This window comes from Scardinius erythrophthalmus (assembly GCF_964197995.2).
Source record: "Scardinius erythrophthalmus genome assembly, chromosome: 2".
NCBI lineage: Eukaryota > Metazoa > Chordata > Actinopteri > Cypriniformes > Leuciscidae > Scardinius > Scardinius erythrophthalmus.
Window position 1 is genome coordinate 4,412,947 of NC_138222.1, and position 16,002 is coordinate 4,428,948.

The 16,002-nt window shown below is 41.0% G+C and overlaps 1 protein-coding gene across 2 annotated transcripts in view; it reads right to left on the bottom strand.

Moving 5' to 3' along the window:
- Window positions 1–16,002, bottom strand: part of LOC308687259 (globoside alpha-1,3-N-acetylgalactosaminyltransferase 1-like) — a 63,822-nt gene that overhangs the window by 15,428 nt on the left and 32,392 nt on the right. For both annotated transcript variants that reach the window (XM_081359640.1, XM_081359639.1), the window contains exons 2-3: window positions 14,953–14,988; window positions 5,487–5,513 (exon numbers count right to left, since the gene is read on the bottom strand). In XM_081359640.1, coding sequence (XP_081215766.1) covers window positions 5,487–5,513; window positions 14,953–14,988 — 63 coding nt within the window. The remainder of the gene's footprint in view (window positions 1–5,486; window positions 5,514–14,952; window positions 14,989–16,002) is intronic.

Consider the following 16,002-nt stretch of genomic DNA (forward strand, 5'->3'; position numbering starts at 1 on the left):
ATGGTAATGTTTAGTAATATTATAGTCTCTTTTATAAAAGACACTGTTAAATAATTGGTTGTCTGTTTATAAAAGCAACCAAGAAAAAGGCTGAGGAAAAAAATAAAGAAAAGATCTTAGTAGCCTACACTGTCAAATAATTTTTGCTGCATTAAATTAAGGCCGTATTGTCATTTCAACTGTTAAATCTTGAGTAATGATGAATTGCTTTGACTTGTGAAAGTGAAAACTGATAAACTGTTAATGTAAAAATATTTTGTCATGAGTTATTGATCACATTTTCCCCCAGTGTAGTTCATTGTAATGCCATTCTGTTTTCCTCTTTTGTGCACTTTTACATAATACACCAACACTTGTATCTGTTCCCAAGAAAGTGGTGGCTGAAATATGTGCAGTAAGTGGACATTTTCTAACTTTCCAAAGGAAAGAAAGTATAAGACTTTGTAATGGCCATTTGTTTCCATTGCACTGGACAGTGAATAAACCCTCTCAGATAACTGTCATATGGAGGAACTAGCCTACCTGCAAGTGCATAAATAACTTTACTTAGTTTATACTTGTATGCTTTATGGCTGCAATATAAGTTGCAGGATTCCACATCTACAGAAAGGCCAACAGAAGAGTCTGCACAGACAGAGGAGACATAGGTCTACAGGTGGGCAGTGTATAGCCAACTTTTTATTTGTTGCATGAGGCATGTGTCTAACATCTCTTGTTGCAGGCACTCGACCACTGGCTTTTCTTTACAAAGAACAATTGAAATAAAACTCAAGGAACTAAGCATATTTGTCTTTTATTAAACATTTAATGAAAAGTGTGTTTTTTTTGGAAATGTTGTATAATATGGCACATGCAACAATGTCACAGGCCCTGTCAGGTGTGCAACCCCTCAGACTTTTCAGACACTGAAATCTTCCCTTTAGCCAAAGTTAATTTAATTGTGTGCCCTTGTCCTGGCTAGAGTTGCATTGTAACTGGTTTGGGTCAGGGAATGGGGTCATAAATCACCTATGAAAAAATGCAGTTCTGTTAGGATCAGCATACGTGTATGTAATACAGTGAGCTTGATATTTAATTGTGGAACTTTTCTTACCACTTTCAAATAATATGCATAAATGTGAATCTCTGAAAATTCTTAAGTCATACACAGATCCTGGCCATTTTGTTTTCTCATTTGTGATATGGAAGATTTTAGTCACCTGCCTTTTTTATTTGATATAATATTACTAATCTGGAATATTAAGAATCTGGGCTGCACATTTACATTGTGAACCCCCTTTCTGTTCACATAATCCCCTTCATTGAGGCCTTGATGGCAGCCTATAGTCTATGGTACCAATCACGTTACTCCACTTTAAAATGAAAATGAAAATTCTGTCATCATATACTCACCCTCATGTTGTTTCAATCCTTAGGGTGAGTATATGATGACAGAATTTTCATTTTAAAGTGGAGTATCCCTTTAAGCCTGAGTGACATATAGGCTACTGTAATCGGCATGGTTATGATTGTATGATCCTCATAAAAAATTATGATAGCCTAAAAAAACTGCTATACAACATTGGGTCTTAAGTGGCTTGGAAATGCCATAAAAAAACCTAAAACTGTTTTTTAAACCTAAAAGCGCCAGGTAAACTCCGAATGACACGACAGACAGCACTTTCCATCAAGTTCTCCGCATCTCCAATAGTGTAAAGGAAAGAGCCACTCGCAAATAATCTTAGGGCAATGCAAACAGTTTGTGCTGTAGTTACAGCCCGACTCCGACAAGTCGAAAATAAATGTGCGCTTCCAACAAATTAATATGGTAAACGACAATCTCACGAGTCACGAGAAAAAAATATATATCTCAGAAAGTGCACTATCGCGCTACGCTGGACTTCCCGTATCAGCTCCGCTTATAAAGCCGGGATCTAATCCTGTTAAAGGAGAACTTTGTCGAGTTCACACGCATAGGTTTATTACCTATGATCACACGCGTGAACTCGACAATCGATTACTATGGACTTCGACCGAAAACAGGATGTAAACACAGGTATGTGCGCTGGCTTAAATAACATCATTTTTATTCATATCTTTCACATCTACTGCAGTCAGATCCACCCGTGTTCACTCTGAAGGAATCACTCACATTAGCTGTGCACTTTTAATGACACATCAAGGATGTTAAGAGGCTAAAAGCAGGTTTAGTACTTGCCCCATTGAAGTCAACAGGGTGCAAATTTTAAAAAGAGGATAACACGGTGTAGACAACACCGATTTTTGTTGTTGTTCTCTGTATTGACAGCACTCAAAATTGACAAAAAAATGAGCTCAATGTTAAAATCGACCGGAGTTCTCCTTTAACATGAAATAAGCCTGCACCCGAGCAGGTTTAAGATTGTGCACGTACCTGTTGCTATGACAGCAAGTCCAGGATGAGCGTCGAAGAACCAAACAATCCAAGATCATGCCAAATCGCCAACAATCAAATCCAGCTAACTGAGTTAGCGACGTACAAAGAACGGGCCCCTGGTTTTGTTATAGTTTATGGTTTGTTTGTTATATGGTTTTATATAGTTTATTTTTTCAAAATTTTTTTGTTGCCAGTTGTTTGGAACAGTTGTTGAATAAAAAAATGGACTGACAAATTATACCTGCCTATCTGTTTGACTGACAGTTTTATTTATCACTGAGAGAGCGTTGACTAAGAATGAAGTTGGTTCAATATAAAAAATAGCTTATATGTAGTAAACTACTTTTGCCATAACGCTGTAGCTTAGCTTGCTACATTTCCCAGGGTGGTAGCTTCAGAAGCTACATTTAATGTAGGGTAACTGCTTTCTTAGCTCACTACATTTTCCGAGTATCTTGCCCAACACTGCAAATAACAAACAATATTTAAGATATACACATTTGCGTGTACATGTGGATTTGTATATTTAGAGAGTATATATGTTTAGAGAGTTTTACTTTTTCATTCTAATTGTAATGAGGGCTCGGAAACATGTGGATCCATTTGCAGATTATCTTTAATAATCAAGATCAGGGTCAAACAAGCAGTGTTCAAACAACAGTGGCAGGAATATCAGAGGCAGAACAGAAACAGAAACGATACCGGACAAAAGTCAGGGCAGGCAGCCGAAGTTCCAGAGAGCAAGATCACAAGGGCAGGCGGCAGAGAATCAACAGTAACAATCCAAGATCATACACAGAATGGTCACAGAATATCAAGGTAAACACTTAGAAATGTCAGCCAGAAAAAACAACACCTCACAATGAGTGTGAGTGTGAATGCTGCTTAAGTAGATCAGATAATGGAAAACACCTGTGCAGGTGATTAGTCTCTGTACGGGGTGCATGGGAAATGGAGTCCGGGAAAGTCAATACTCAGGTGAGGGTGCCCTCCGGTGGCCATCGGAGAGAGCCACAGATGACAATAATATACTATATAACAATATATGAAATGAAACTGATACTTAGCTATATTTGTTTATATTAATTGTTTTAGCATAAAAAAAGAAAATATTACAAATAAACTATTCTTGGGTTTACATCTGAGGAATATAAATGGAATAGTGTTGAATACAACTTTAGACATAAGTATATGATTCTAAATGTTTAAATTCCAAGTCAAGCATGGTTTCTGTCTTTTTTAAATAACATTCATTATGTCAGCATGACATAGAAGGAAAGCAAGTTTCATATTCTAAGATCTTGGACCAGGAAAGAATGCAGGTTATCAATGTCCACTACTTTTTTATTTTGTATAATTCTAAAACATTTGATGCTACTGTTTGTGAACAATTTTTAAAGATCAGGTGTCTTAATATGCATACCACTTGGTCCACATAAAATGTAAATCTATGATTTTTCCACCTTTCCTCTCATCCTCTTTGCTAAGCCTGCTGTTACTCGTTATTTTCGGTAGGGCATTCAGCATTTCAGCGCCTAAGCTTTGGAACAAACTCCCACAACACCTCCTCGCTGTCTCCTCCCTCCAGACATTTAAACTGATCTCAAAACTAATTTATTTACACTATGCTCTGTTAACTAACTGAATACTTAGGTTTTATTTTATTTGTAACATGATCACTGTGTCTGCCTGTTTCATGTTGTTATACATACAACCGGCACATCCGGGAACTTAACTGTCAATTTCGTAACCGCCCCTTTTTAGGGGAAAACAAGCCAGACTTCCCATAGACTTCAATACAAAATAGCGGCACAAAACAACGTCCGTACACAGCCGGCAGACGTGTATAACTTCAGAAATCACTTAGATGAAATATGTCGAGTAATTATATGTCCACCCTGCCTTCCATAGAGCGTGAACGATACATTTATAAACTTAATTTGGGCAACTTAAAAACATATCCCGTTTCATTCTACCAGCGTCAAATTGGCCTATCAACCCCACCCAGTGGTTTACCCGGACATTTACTAGTACCTCATCGAGTCACCAGGTAGCCAGTGAATGATTTTACTACGGTTTTAAGAAGTAAACATCTTTAAATGTATAATATTGTGTCTTTATATTTAGAGTAGCTACTGAGTGCACTTTTCTGTCCAGCTATACAACTAGCCTGATTTATCTTTCGATAGCATCATCCGTAATTCATGATATTTCCATAACAGCAAGATATTGATGATGATGGCAGGCAGAGATGGGCATAAATACATGGAAATGTATTTAAAATAAAATAAAAAATAAAAAATACTGTGTGGAAAAAAATAATTAAATACAAATACATAATAGGGGTAGCCTACGGTGTGAAAAAAAAAAATGTTTAAATACAAATTACATGTTTGTAAGGGTTAGTACACGTCCTCAATCCGTTACTGTGTATGCCGGTGCTCGCCGGATTGTTTTCCCCTAAAAGTGGGCGTGAACCTTTTCAGAGACGTTCTATGACGCTACGCCGGTTGTATGTATACCCTGATTGTATATTTGTAACTATCACTATAATGTAAAGTGTCCTTGGGTTCTTAAAAGGCGCTATGTAAATAAAAAGTATTATTATTATTATTACTCAATTATCTCAAGTTTGGTATGGAGTAGCCTACTGCAAGGCTTAGTTCTAAAACTGTTGCTTACACATGCAATTTTTTGAAGATACCATTAGTAAACATGGAGTTAGTTTTCACTGTTATGCTGATGTAAAATTTGTAAGACCGCATTTTCCATCTTAAAAATATCTCTATACTCTCAGTGTCAAATGCAGAAAAGTTAATTCATGCATTCATCACCCCCAAGGCTAGATTACTGTAATGCCTTACTGGTCATTAGAGTAATCAAGCAAAAGTGTCCAATAACAGGAAAGAAGCAGCGATAAAATACGTAGTATAAAATTATTATTTTTTAATCACTTGGCCATGCTGACAGTAAGTTTGAACTTGCACTAGACCTATAGTGTAGGCCATGTGCATAAATATATGGTTCTAAATGCACTTTTGTATGTGTAAGTGTGTGATTTGAGCGTGTTTCAGTGAGTGGCAGTACTTACTTAAGGCAGGATCTTTGCTCTTTATATCTGAAACATATATATGGTTATAATGCTGAAATACTGCATGGTCACAATACATTCCCCTAATTCAGAAAAAAGGCATTACGGTGGGTGAGCTTGTGCAAAACAAAACACAATTACGAAAACAAAACAACAAATTCATAAACTAAATGACTTGCAATCAAGACTTCAGAAAGTAACGTAGGCCTACAGCAGATCTGCGACAGGAGAGAGTCGATTTGCATGTGCATTGAGCTGTCTATTTAACCAGCTAATTTAATGCGATTATTATGGAGAAAAAACTAAAACGTTTTATATCAAAATCTTACATTTTAAAAAATGTAAGAAAAAATGTTTACATTTTTTTAAATTTGAGATAATTTTAAAATCAGGTAAAAGTGGGAGAGTGGTGTGTAGAGTAAGAACAGCAGATTCTGCTGGCTATTCTCTGAGAAAACAAAGGAAAATAACATTTGAACTCTCTTGCTATATTACCGTCCCCATTCGAGACACAATCACACTTGAGTTGACCACCTCCCAATTTACACATCATTCCCTTCACCCATCCCTATACCTGAATTCACCCAAAAATCTATATGGTTTAATATGAACAATTATTATACAGTATTATACATGTTTGGTATCATTTGAAAGGTAATAAAGTATTTAAGAGTTTAGAGATAATTCACACACAGAGGAGGGTGTGTCTTCCTGGCAAATTACATCCTATTCTCAAAGGTTTAAACTCAATGCAAATTGAGCAAATTGCCCCCAGTAAGTCTGGGATGGTGATCAATGCAAATTCCCATTGTTAGCATATGTTTCCATGTGAAAGAACTTTCTGTCTATATAATGAAATGCAACGAAAGGTTCGGGGCGATTCTATAACCCAGATCAGATCATGTATTTTATAATGTCACGGTATTGCATCTTCTCTCTTTATTCCAGAGCATTTGATGTTTTGTATCTATTATCTATGGCATGATACATTTACCTGACATAATAAATTGTAAACATTTTATTTTATTCTAATCGACTCTGACATTATTTTCAGTAAAGAATAATTAAAAAAAGAAAAAAAAGAATAATTAAACATTCGCTCACATTTAATGATGCACAGATATCATTAAAACCTTTTCATTTATGGAGTCAGATGAAATAACGAGTTAATACATATGAAAAATATATTTCATTTAATCAAATTACTTTGCCAGGAGCAAAGACAGTAATGCGCAGAGACCTTCACCCGCTGATCGGATGCCTCCTTTGGGTCGATTGAGCTGGGCTTACACCCACCACTAAACTTTGACTATAGGCATGTTGCATATTAATTGTTCTTAATTGTTCTAGGAACCTCAAAGCATATTTTAATTTTTGTGTAATTTGTGCTACTCCATAATGATGTTTGTAGCTTTAGTAGGGCCCAAACATAAATTTAAGCCCAGGGGCCCCAGCCCCCTAAGTCCTGCCCCTTGTACAACCATTTTGCTTTGGCTTTGTTTGGAGCTATATTTTCGTTGGCGAAATTTTGGACAAATTGTAATTCACAATATTAACTTATTGTGTATTGATCTGTATAAAATTTATATCACATGTGGAAAATGCAGCACTCTTGCTTGTGTGCTTAACTATAGCCTATGAATAAAAAGACAAAAGCTCATGCAGGGGAATTTTATATCTGGAATTTTAGGGATATTACTGCATTCTAATAGTGTTTTTGTTTGTTTTTTGCATAGTGAGTGACATACTTGATAATGTCAGCTCGCAGCCTTGCACATCGTAAAAAAAAAACAACAACAATAATTATTGTAGACGATTCAGCTCTAATATTTACACATGCACACGCGAATCGACTTCCTCCTGCTGTACATTCTGCACGTCTTGATTGACAGATGTCTCGTCCAATCAGCGGTCAGTATTCCATTCGCCACATATACCTACCTTTTCCGTTTTGTCTGACTTGTCGTTGTGTTTTCTGACTTGTTAATTTGTTTTCAGATTTGTCGTTGTGTTTTCTGATTTGTTATTTTGCTTTCAGATTTGTCGTTGCGTTTTCTGATTTGTTATTTTGTTTTCAAAACTTCCTTCAAACACGCCTCCACAAATCTACATCAGTAGGTGGGGGCATAGTTTCATAAATGGACATAAAAAAAAAATCACATGACGGCGGACGTGTCGGGTTCTGCAGTTTCTCTCCACCAAGTGCGCTGATCAAAAGCACAATGGGAAACGACTTGCTGACGGCATAGCTTAATGCTCATTGGTTTAAACAACCGTGATGTATTTTTCTTTTTTTAAATGTTTGATTTTAAAACTCTGATTTCATGTTTTATGTGTATAAATTTTGAGCGGATATTCCCAAACTTTCTGACAGTGTGATCTCTATATGGGTAATGTGATGTTATTTTATAAAAAAAAATATTAACATATGTCTGTATTAAAGTAAAAATGATTGATAAACACGTATTTGGAATGGAATTAAATAACAAGTACTTTGGTGTCTTGTTTATTATATTTATTTTCATATAAAAGCAACAGAACGTCTCTCGGTTACGTATATAACCCTCATTCCCTGAGTAGGGAAGGAGATGTTACGTCAGTGACTGACGAAATTGGGGGTTTCACTTAGAAGTCTATCTAAGTCTATCACCTTCGAGTTCTACAAAACAAGCTAATGGCATGGGAGATGCCATGGGTCTGCGGAATTTGCATGACGCAACTCCGCCCCACCGCGTGGGTATAAAGGAGGAGCGCTGTCAATCTCGCATTATGTTTCCTCGTTGAGGAGCCGAAACTGAACTCCAGGCCGTTTCAGCGGTAAAGCGGTTGTGGCAGAGAGACATAATGTCTCTGTTCCCTACTCGTACGTAACCGAGACATTCCCTTTCGTACGGTCACTACGAGTTAAGTCAGTGACTGACGAAATTGGGGGTCCCAGTATAATCACACCTCATCCAGTGCCAAGACATCCAGTGCGCAAGACTGAGCTCCCTGTCGTGAGACTAGCATCGACGAAGGGCTAGGCTTAACGCAAGAACACCAAGGTACACTGGGTAACATATCCAAGGAGGAATATGTAACAAAATCCAGCCCGCAGGGTGGAATGTTTCAAGCTCGAGAGAGAGGGCAAGACACAAGTTCGGTGGAGACTTACCATGGAAATACACGTGGGAGTCACCCAACAGGGGAACCATGCACATGGAACACCTAGCCAATCACAAGGGCTGACCAACCGGGCATGCACTCTGGTGACGGCATTATCAGTGTAGGAGTAACTCAGGGTCTTAGGAAGAAGAACAGCAAGCGATGACACCGTGCGGGTCCTATTACCTGCCACTGGGGGCGAGTACTTGGGAGGACACTGGCTTCACTCAAAGAATATATAAACTCGCGAATGTGTTGGGTGTCGCCCAGCTCTGTAGATGTCTGTCAGCGAGGCACCATGCGCTAGAGCCCAAGAGGAAGCCTGGTGGAGTGTGCCTTAACACCAAGGGGGCATGGTCGGCCCTGTTTCTGGAAAGCCAAGACAATGGCATCCACTATCCAGTGAGACAACCTTTGCTTGGAGAGAGCCTTTCCCTTCAGCTTCCCACCATAACAGACAAAGAGCTGGTCTGAGGTCCTGAAACATTGCGTTCTGTCTATGTAAGCACAGAGGGCGCGTACTGGACAGAGCAGTGCCAAGGCTGGGTCTACCTCCTCCGAGAGCAGCGCTTGCAGGTTCAACACCTGATCTCTGAAAGGAGTGGTGGGAACCTTGGGCACGTATTCAGGCTGGGGTCTTAGGATCACGTGAGAGTTAGCCGGGCAGAATTCCAAACCTCAAACTCAAGAGTGAACTAGGTTCAGCCAGTCGTGGAGATAGTTCAGGATGCAAACCCTGTGTTGCCGACTTGGCACAAGGGCTGCCTCGACGACTTAAGTGAAGAAGCGAGGGGACAGGGCTAACCCAAATGGTAGAAACAGTCTGTGTCGAGGAAGAATGGAGACATGTAAGTAGGCGTCCTTCAGGTCGATCTCTGCAAACCAATCCAACAGACAAATGCATTTGAAAATGCGTTTCGCTGTCAACATCTTTAACAGAAGCCTGTGAAGGGATTGGTTCAAGACGCGCAGGTCCAGGACTGGTCATAACCCACTGCTTTTCTTGGGTTCAATGAAGTAGAGGCTGTAGAAGCCGGACTTCATCTTGGCTGGAGGGAAGGCCTCGATCACACCCTTCACCAGTAAGGTGGCGACCTCCGCATGCATGACAGGGGCGAAGCCACCTACCATGGTATAGCGGACTTCCCTGGAAGCGGGGAGGAGACCGTGCAAACTGAATCGCACAGCCGAACCTGGTCGTTCGCGCAAGCCAGCGGAACAGGCTGGGAAGCCAAGCTCTCAAGAAATGAACCAGCAGGGTCAAGGAACTACAGGCGTACCCACGATGGGGCAGCGAAGCGGAACGACGAGCCCAGACATGGGGATGCATAGCGTCCCGAAGTGGGGGCGTGGTCAAGTTCTGGACGGCTGGCCCAGAGTCCTGCACGGGTCCATTTTTGGAGACCCGCCCCCGCCCGTACCCGCAAAGTTCAGCACCAGATCCGACCCGTCACCCGTGATAATATCAAAATTAAATCCGCACCCGCCCAGACCCAGTAATATTTGGCCCGTTACCCGACCCGTGCCCGCGATAAATCACACACGCTAAAATCATTCCAATTAAAGTGCTTTATTTATCTCGCAGACTCGCACCTCTCAACATCGCAACAGCCTAATGAAACAGGCTAAACTAAAGTGCGCTTTGTTTTGCGCCATTCAAGTACACAATCGGCACCTAAATAGGCTATGGAACCTAGCCTGTACGCAAAGATCTATTGATGAAAAAAAAAGAACAAGACAAAAAAAACCCTGCTGAGCCTGTCGCTCACAAACAAGAGCCTATATAGGCCTATGCCTATGCATTTACTTTCCCTTAAGGTTACTGTGCAGGAAAAGGATATCGTCCACAGTCCCAGGTTTAAGTTGCGTTTTCCGTTCTTGAATTACAAATCCGGCTGTGGAAAAGTCTCTCTCACTCGCAGCGCTCGATGCTGGGATGGAGAGAACATTCCGCGCAATCATTGACAGGTTGGGAAATGTTTTCGCATGCTCCTTCCACCACAACAAAACATCGAAAGGATCCCCCTTGAGTGGCTTGAACTCGATGTATGCAGAGACCTCGTCCTCGGGCAGCACAGTGTCACCGCTGGAGTCCTCTACGTCTGACAAACAATCAACTGTTGAACGAACTCTCTTCGCAGCTGGGGCCGCCGACATTCTGCGGCCTGGTAACAGATCTTCACGTTTCTCCTTGAGTTCTATTTAAGAAGTAGACACATGGATGTATTTATATATAAAAAAAAAACATTAACAATAATTGTAAATTATTAAAGACAAGCAATGTTGGAAGTAGAAGTACCACAATGAAATCGCTACTTAAGTAAAAAGTACCTGATTTTAAATACTTTAAGTATTATACTTAAATTACAATTTATTCTCTTAATGTCTATATTCTAATAAATATAGGGCTGTAAAACACCCTATATTAAAAATATAAATCGCGACACACCCCTATTTGAAGTTAACATTAGCCTAAATAGAAATCACAAAGCCTTTCTTTAAAGTTCATTTCATTTTGTATTAAATTGTATCTTAATTTTAATCAATATTTCATCAACCAATAATAAAAATAAGAAGTAAATTTAGCAGACAACAGATGATCACGACACGGATGCGAGAGCCGCGTAAACTGGACTGGAGCTCGTATCATGAACATGGAGATTTTTTTCAATTCCTGTTTTGGCAGGTGGAAAAACTGATCATAAACTGATCATTCTTTTTTTTCTTTTTTTTTTTAAATAAGTATTTGTACTTTGTTACATTCCACCATTGAAATAATCAAGTAGCTTATTAGTTTGTCATTGAATAGCTTACCTTTCACAAGACGCCGTGCTTCGTTATGAACTCCCATAATGTCACCATGGTCTGCCAGCAGCTTCAGGCTTTTCAACTTTGGATGCAAGAACATTGCCAGCTTGTGCAAGAGATGCAGCTCAAATTTCTCAGTTAAAATCTTGAGGCATTTTTCTTTAAGCGATGACAATGTCAGACTGTCGGTAGAAGACGGCTGAAGGTGACGTCTGAGGCGCTCCAACCACACAGCTGTCAAGTGAATGGTCTGAGTTTTGGATGCTTCCTGGGCTTTGGTGGCTTCTTTGAATCGTGCAAAAAAATTCACAATGTCATGCAAAGTCTCCTTGCTTATGCAGTTTAAACGGTGTTCTTCGTCACGTTCCTCCAGAAGAGCACGGACGGCCTCGTACTGGCTGCTAATGGAGTCCAGCATCGTGTGAAGCGAGTTCCATCGCGTATCCACGGATGCTTTCAGTGTTTTTTGCAGACGATTCTGGAGATGTGACTGCTTAAAATAAGTCACAAGTGACTTAGCAGACTCAATGAGACCAGATACCTCTTCGCCAAACAAATCATCCTCAGCAGGTTTCCCAAATGTGGTATACAATACTGTGTTGAGGATATGTGCTGTGCAACTTAATCTCGTGGCTGTGCGGAGGGCCGCAACAATGTTTGCACCTCTGTCAGTTACGTACACTAGTTTGGGAAAGAACTCATCCAGTCCAAATTTGCGGAGAGCTTGGACAATGGCTGGCCTGAGATTGTCAGCTGTTTTACGTAAATTGCTGTCCCATTCAGCTGTGCAGAGCACTCGCTCCTGCAGTTCCCAGTTGCTTTTAATGTAATGTATTGTAACACATAGATATCCAATTTTTCGGAAATCATCCGTCCACAAATCCAGCGTCACAGCCCCGTTGCTCTCTGTCAATTGTTCCCTCAGCTCCGGAATTATGTCTTGTCTTTTATCCTCGGCATATTTAGTGATCCTACGGGAGACTGTAGTTGGATCGGGCAGAAGCTGACGCGCGTCCACAAGGCCAGCTCGTGCCCCAGTGTAAATTTAGCCCTGTGCCAGTTCCAAAAATCCATCGCCGCACACAGTCTCAAATGATCTAATGTCTCGGCACACAAATTGCACAGCCAATTGTGTTATCGCCTCCTTGTCTTCCCCTTTTGGAGGTTTGTAGCCTTTGGCAAAGTACCTGTCAATTGTCGCACTGGCAACCCCTGCTGTGCTCCTGCAAGACTCGACGTGCTTCCTAAGAGAAGACGTGCCCAGCTTCCGGCTATCAAACGCCAAAACTTTATGGCATGTTTTGCAAGCCGCAAAGCCGCTTATGATGTTATTTTCCTGATCTCGTATCACACCACACTTTCTCCACACATCCGATTTTGCCTTTAAAGACTCGTTGTCAACAATTTTATATACTCCACTCGCCAACTTTACTTTTACTTCATCCATCCTGCAACGCTCGCTCCAACTAGGCTACGAGAAGCATCAACAAAAGTCGCACTGTCGCAGTGATGGTGACGTGATGGGTCAAATGTCATATCGTTGTTGCGTATGTGTAATGGTAATTTAGACATTACAAATACTGCACATATTTTTCATCTGCACTACTACCCGCCCGCAAAGAGTTAATTATCCGCCCGCATCCCCGCCCGTGAATTTTAGGATTGTCACAATCCACCCGTTTTTGCCACTTTTATGCGGGTACCCGCGGGTACCCGACCCGTTGCAGGACTCTGGGCTGGCCGTAGGTGCAGAAGGGCCTCAGTCTGCTTCAGGGCGGACGAAAACTGTTGGGCTCAGTCCTCAACCACACCGCCGAAGAACCCAGCCTGGGACATGGGGGAGCTAAGAAAACGAGTTCTCAGTCTCCTGCACATCAACCTGGACCACACATGTGGACATCACCTGGCCCAGGGATCACGCAGTGACCTACGTTGCCCGTAGAGCGAGGTCAGTACAGTGCACAGCGGAACGACCGGCCCGGACATGGGAGGCACAGCGTCCCGGTGGCGTCCTGATGCACGCATCGCACCCAGGAACCAAACATCCAGCCTACAGTGCTCGGGGGAGGGCGGCGCCACTCCAGAGGATGCTTTCAGCTGCCCGGGAAAACATGGCCATCAGCTCTGGATCTGACTCGGCTAACGCTGGCACTCCAGAAGGAGGCAACGCAGTCAGATGCTAATTTCCAGAGGAATCAAGCCTGCCTTGTGATGCTGTGAGTGACATGACATCATCCGCCAGAGCCCCGTAAAATGAAAACACTGGGTCCCCGAGAGGAACCAGGCTCACACGGAAGCTCCACGGCTTGCCCTGGCCACCAGCCAAAGTATCCCCTCTCGAGGAAGAGATAGATTGGGGTGTGGCAGAGGGGACTCTACCCACACGGAGATAATTGAGTCTCGATCTAAACACCACGATGGTCATGTTCCCGCAATAAAAACATGACTCATCCATGAGCGCTGCAGAGCGTGATTAAGCCAAACACGCCAAACAGCTCTCGTGACCGTTAGGCAGATGGATCACTTGCCTACGTCCAGAAAACACACAGGCAAGCCGTCTTGAAAAAGACGTGCCACGTGCAGCTCTTTTAGAGAGAGGATAAAGCTCAGCAGAGTGCTGAAGCACCCAGGGACAAGCACACACACTGGCGGCAGATCACTGCACAGATCAGCAGCAGGCAATGTGATCTTGCTGGAAACCGCCGTTTCACCAACACACTGGAGAGCCGCTCGCCTCGTAGAGTGAAGATAATTCAGAATGGTTCGTGGGAGTGAAGAAAACTTTTGGCTCCAAAGCAAAAACATAATGCGAGATTGCCAGCGCTCCTCCTTTATACCCATGCATGGGGCGGAGTTGCGCCATGCAAATTCCGCAGACCCATGGCATTTCCCATGCCATTGGCTCATTTTGTAGAACTCGAAGGTGATAGGCTTAGACAGACTTCTAAGCGAAACTCCCAATTTTGTCAGTCACTGACGTAACACGTAGTGACCGTACAAACGGGAACTTAAATGACATCCAGTTTAAATGCCTATTGGTCTTAGTCACATTTTAGTCATTTTGTCTTTCATAGTTTTAGTCTAGTTTTAAGTCATTCAGTCATCGAAAAAGTCAAATTTTTTGTCAACTTTTAGTCATTACTTTTAGTCAAACTGCAGTTACCAACATTAATTTTGGTAACTATTTTATATATTTAATAAAATATATTTGTATGTCTTTATTAAAAATGTCATTATAATGTTTATCTCTAGGCCAATTCAATTAAGCTTATGAAAAATTAGAATCAAGGTAACAGGCTGTATTGACATTGCACTCTTTAGCAGTTGCTCTTGTGCAATTCTACATATCCCTTTTCCTTAGTTCAGTGGTTCTCCAATTTTTTAGAGTGCCTATTAAAACAAGTATCCCATTCATTTCTAGAAGTAAGCTAATAACTGCTTATGTTTTAGAGAGGTATTTGCTCAAGATTGTTTTGATGGGTGTAGTTATCACACACAGTTAAAAAACACTCACCTGGTTGAAGTGGAGGTGCAGCCAAAATAAATCAATCTGTGAAGAAACACAATAACAGATCATGAATGATAAAGTGAAGCAGATCATATATTTTCTCAACTGAATTATCAGATTTAATAAGCCGATACACATGAACCTGTCACAGTAGTTTGATGAGGTTTTGCAGTGATCTATACTGTAGCAAACACACATTGTTGAAGAGAAAAGTTTATAAGGGTTTAAATTTAAACCTGTTCCTAAATGCCCAGCAGAAAGACTGTGGAGTTCATTTTCAGGAGCTGCTGTGGTGTCATCATTACTTATTTCAATGTAACTCTAATCAAACAATGGACAAACGCAGAGTGATAAAATATGAAAAATAGTGATATAACTGACAAGGTAGTAGTAATGTAATAAGTGCCTTTTACAATAATAAGGTAAGGTAAGGTAACTTTATTTATATAGCACATTTCAGCAGAGTGCAATTTAAGGTGCTTTACAAAAAAAACTAAAAAAAAAAAACTACAAAAAAAAAAAAACCTTGGAATGCTGTCTAAAAAATAAGATAGGCCTCCAGTCTTGATTTAAAAGAACTGAGAGTTGTTGCGGACTTACAGTTATCTGGGAGTTTGTTCCAGATATGTGGAGCATAAAAACTGAATGCTGCTTCCCCGTTTTTGGTTCTGATTCTGGGGACAGCAAGCAGACCTATCCCAGATGATCTGAGAGGTCTGGGTGGTTCATAGCTTACAAGCAGATCCGAAATGTATCTTGGTCCTAAGCTGTTTAGTGATTTGTAAACCAGCAGAAGTACTTTCTTTGTGGCACAGGAAGCCAGTGTAAAGACCTCAAAACCGGAGTGATGTGATCCATCCTCCTGGTCCCTGTGAGGACCCGAGCAGCAGCATTTTGAATCAGCTGCAACTGTCTGATAGATTTTTTCAGGAGGCCTGTAAAGATGCTGTTACAGTAGTCAAGTCTACTGAAAATAAAGGCATGGACAAGTTTTTCCAAATCCTGTTGGCACATAAGTCCTTTAACCCTTGATATATTTTTAAGGTGGTAGTAAGC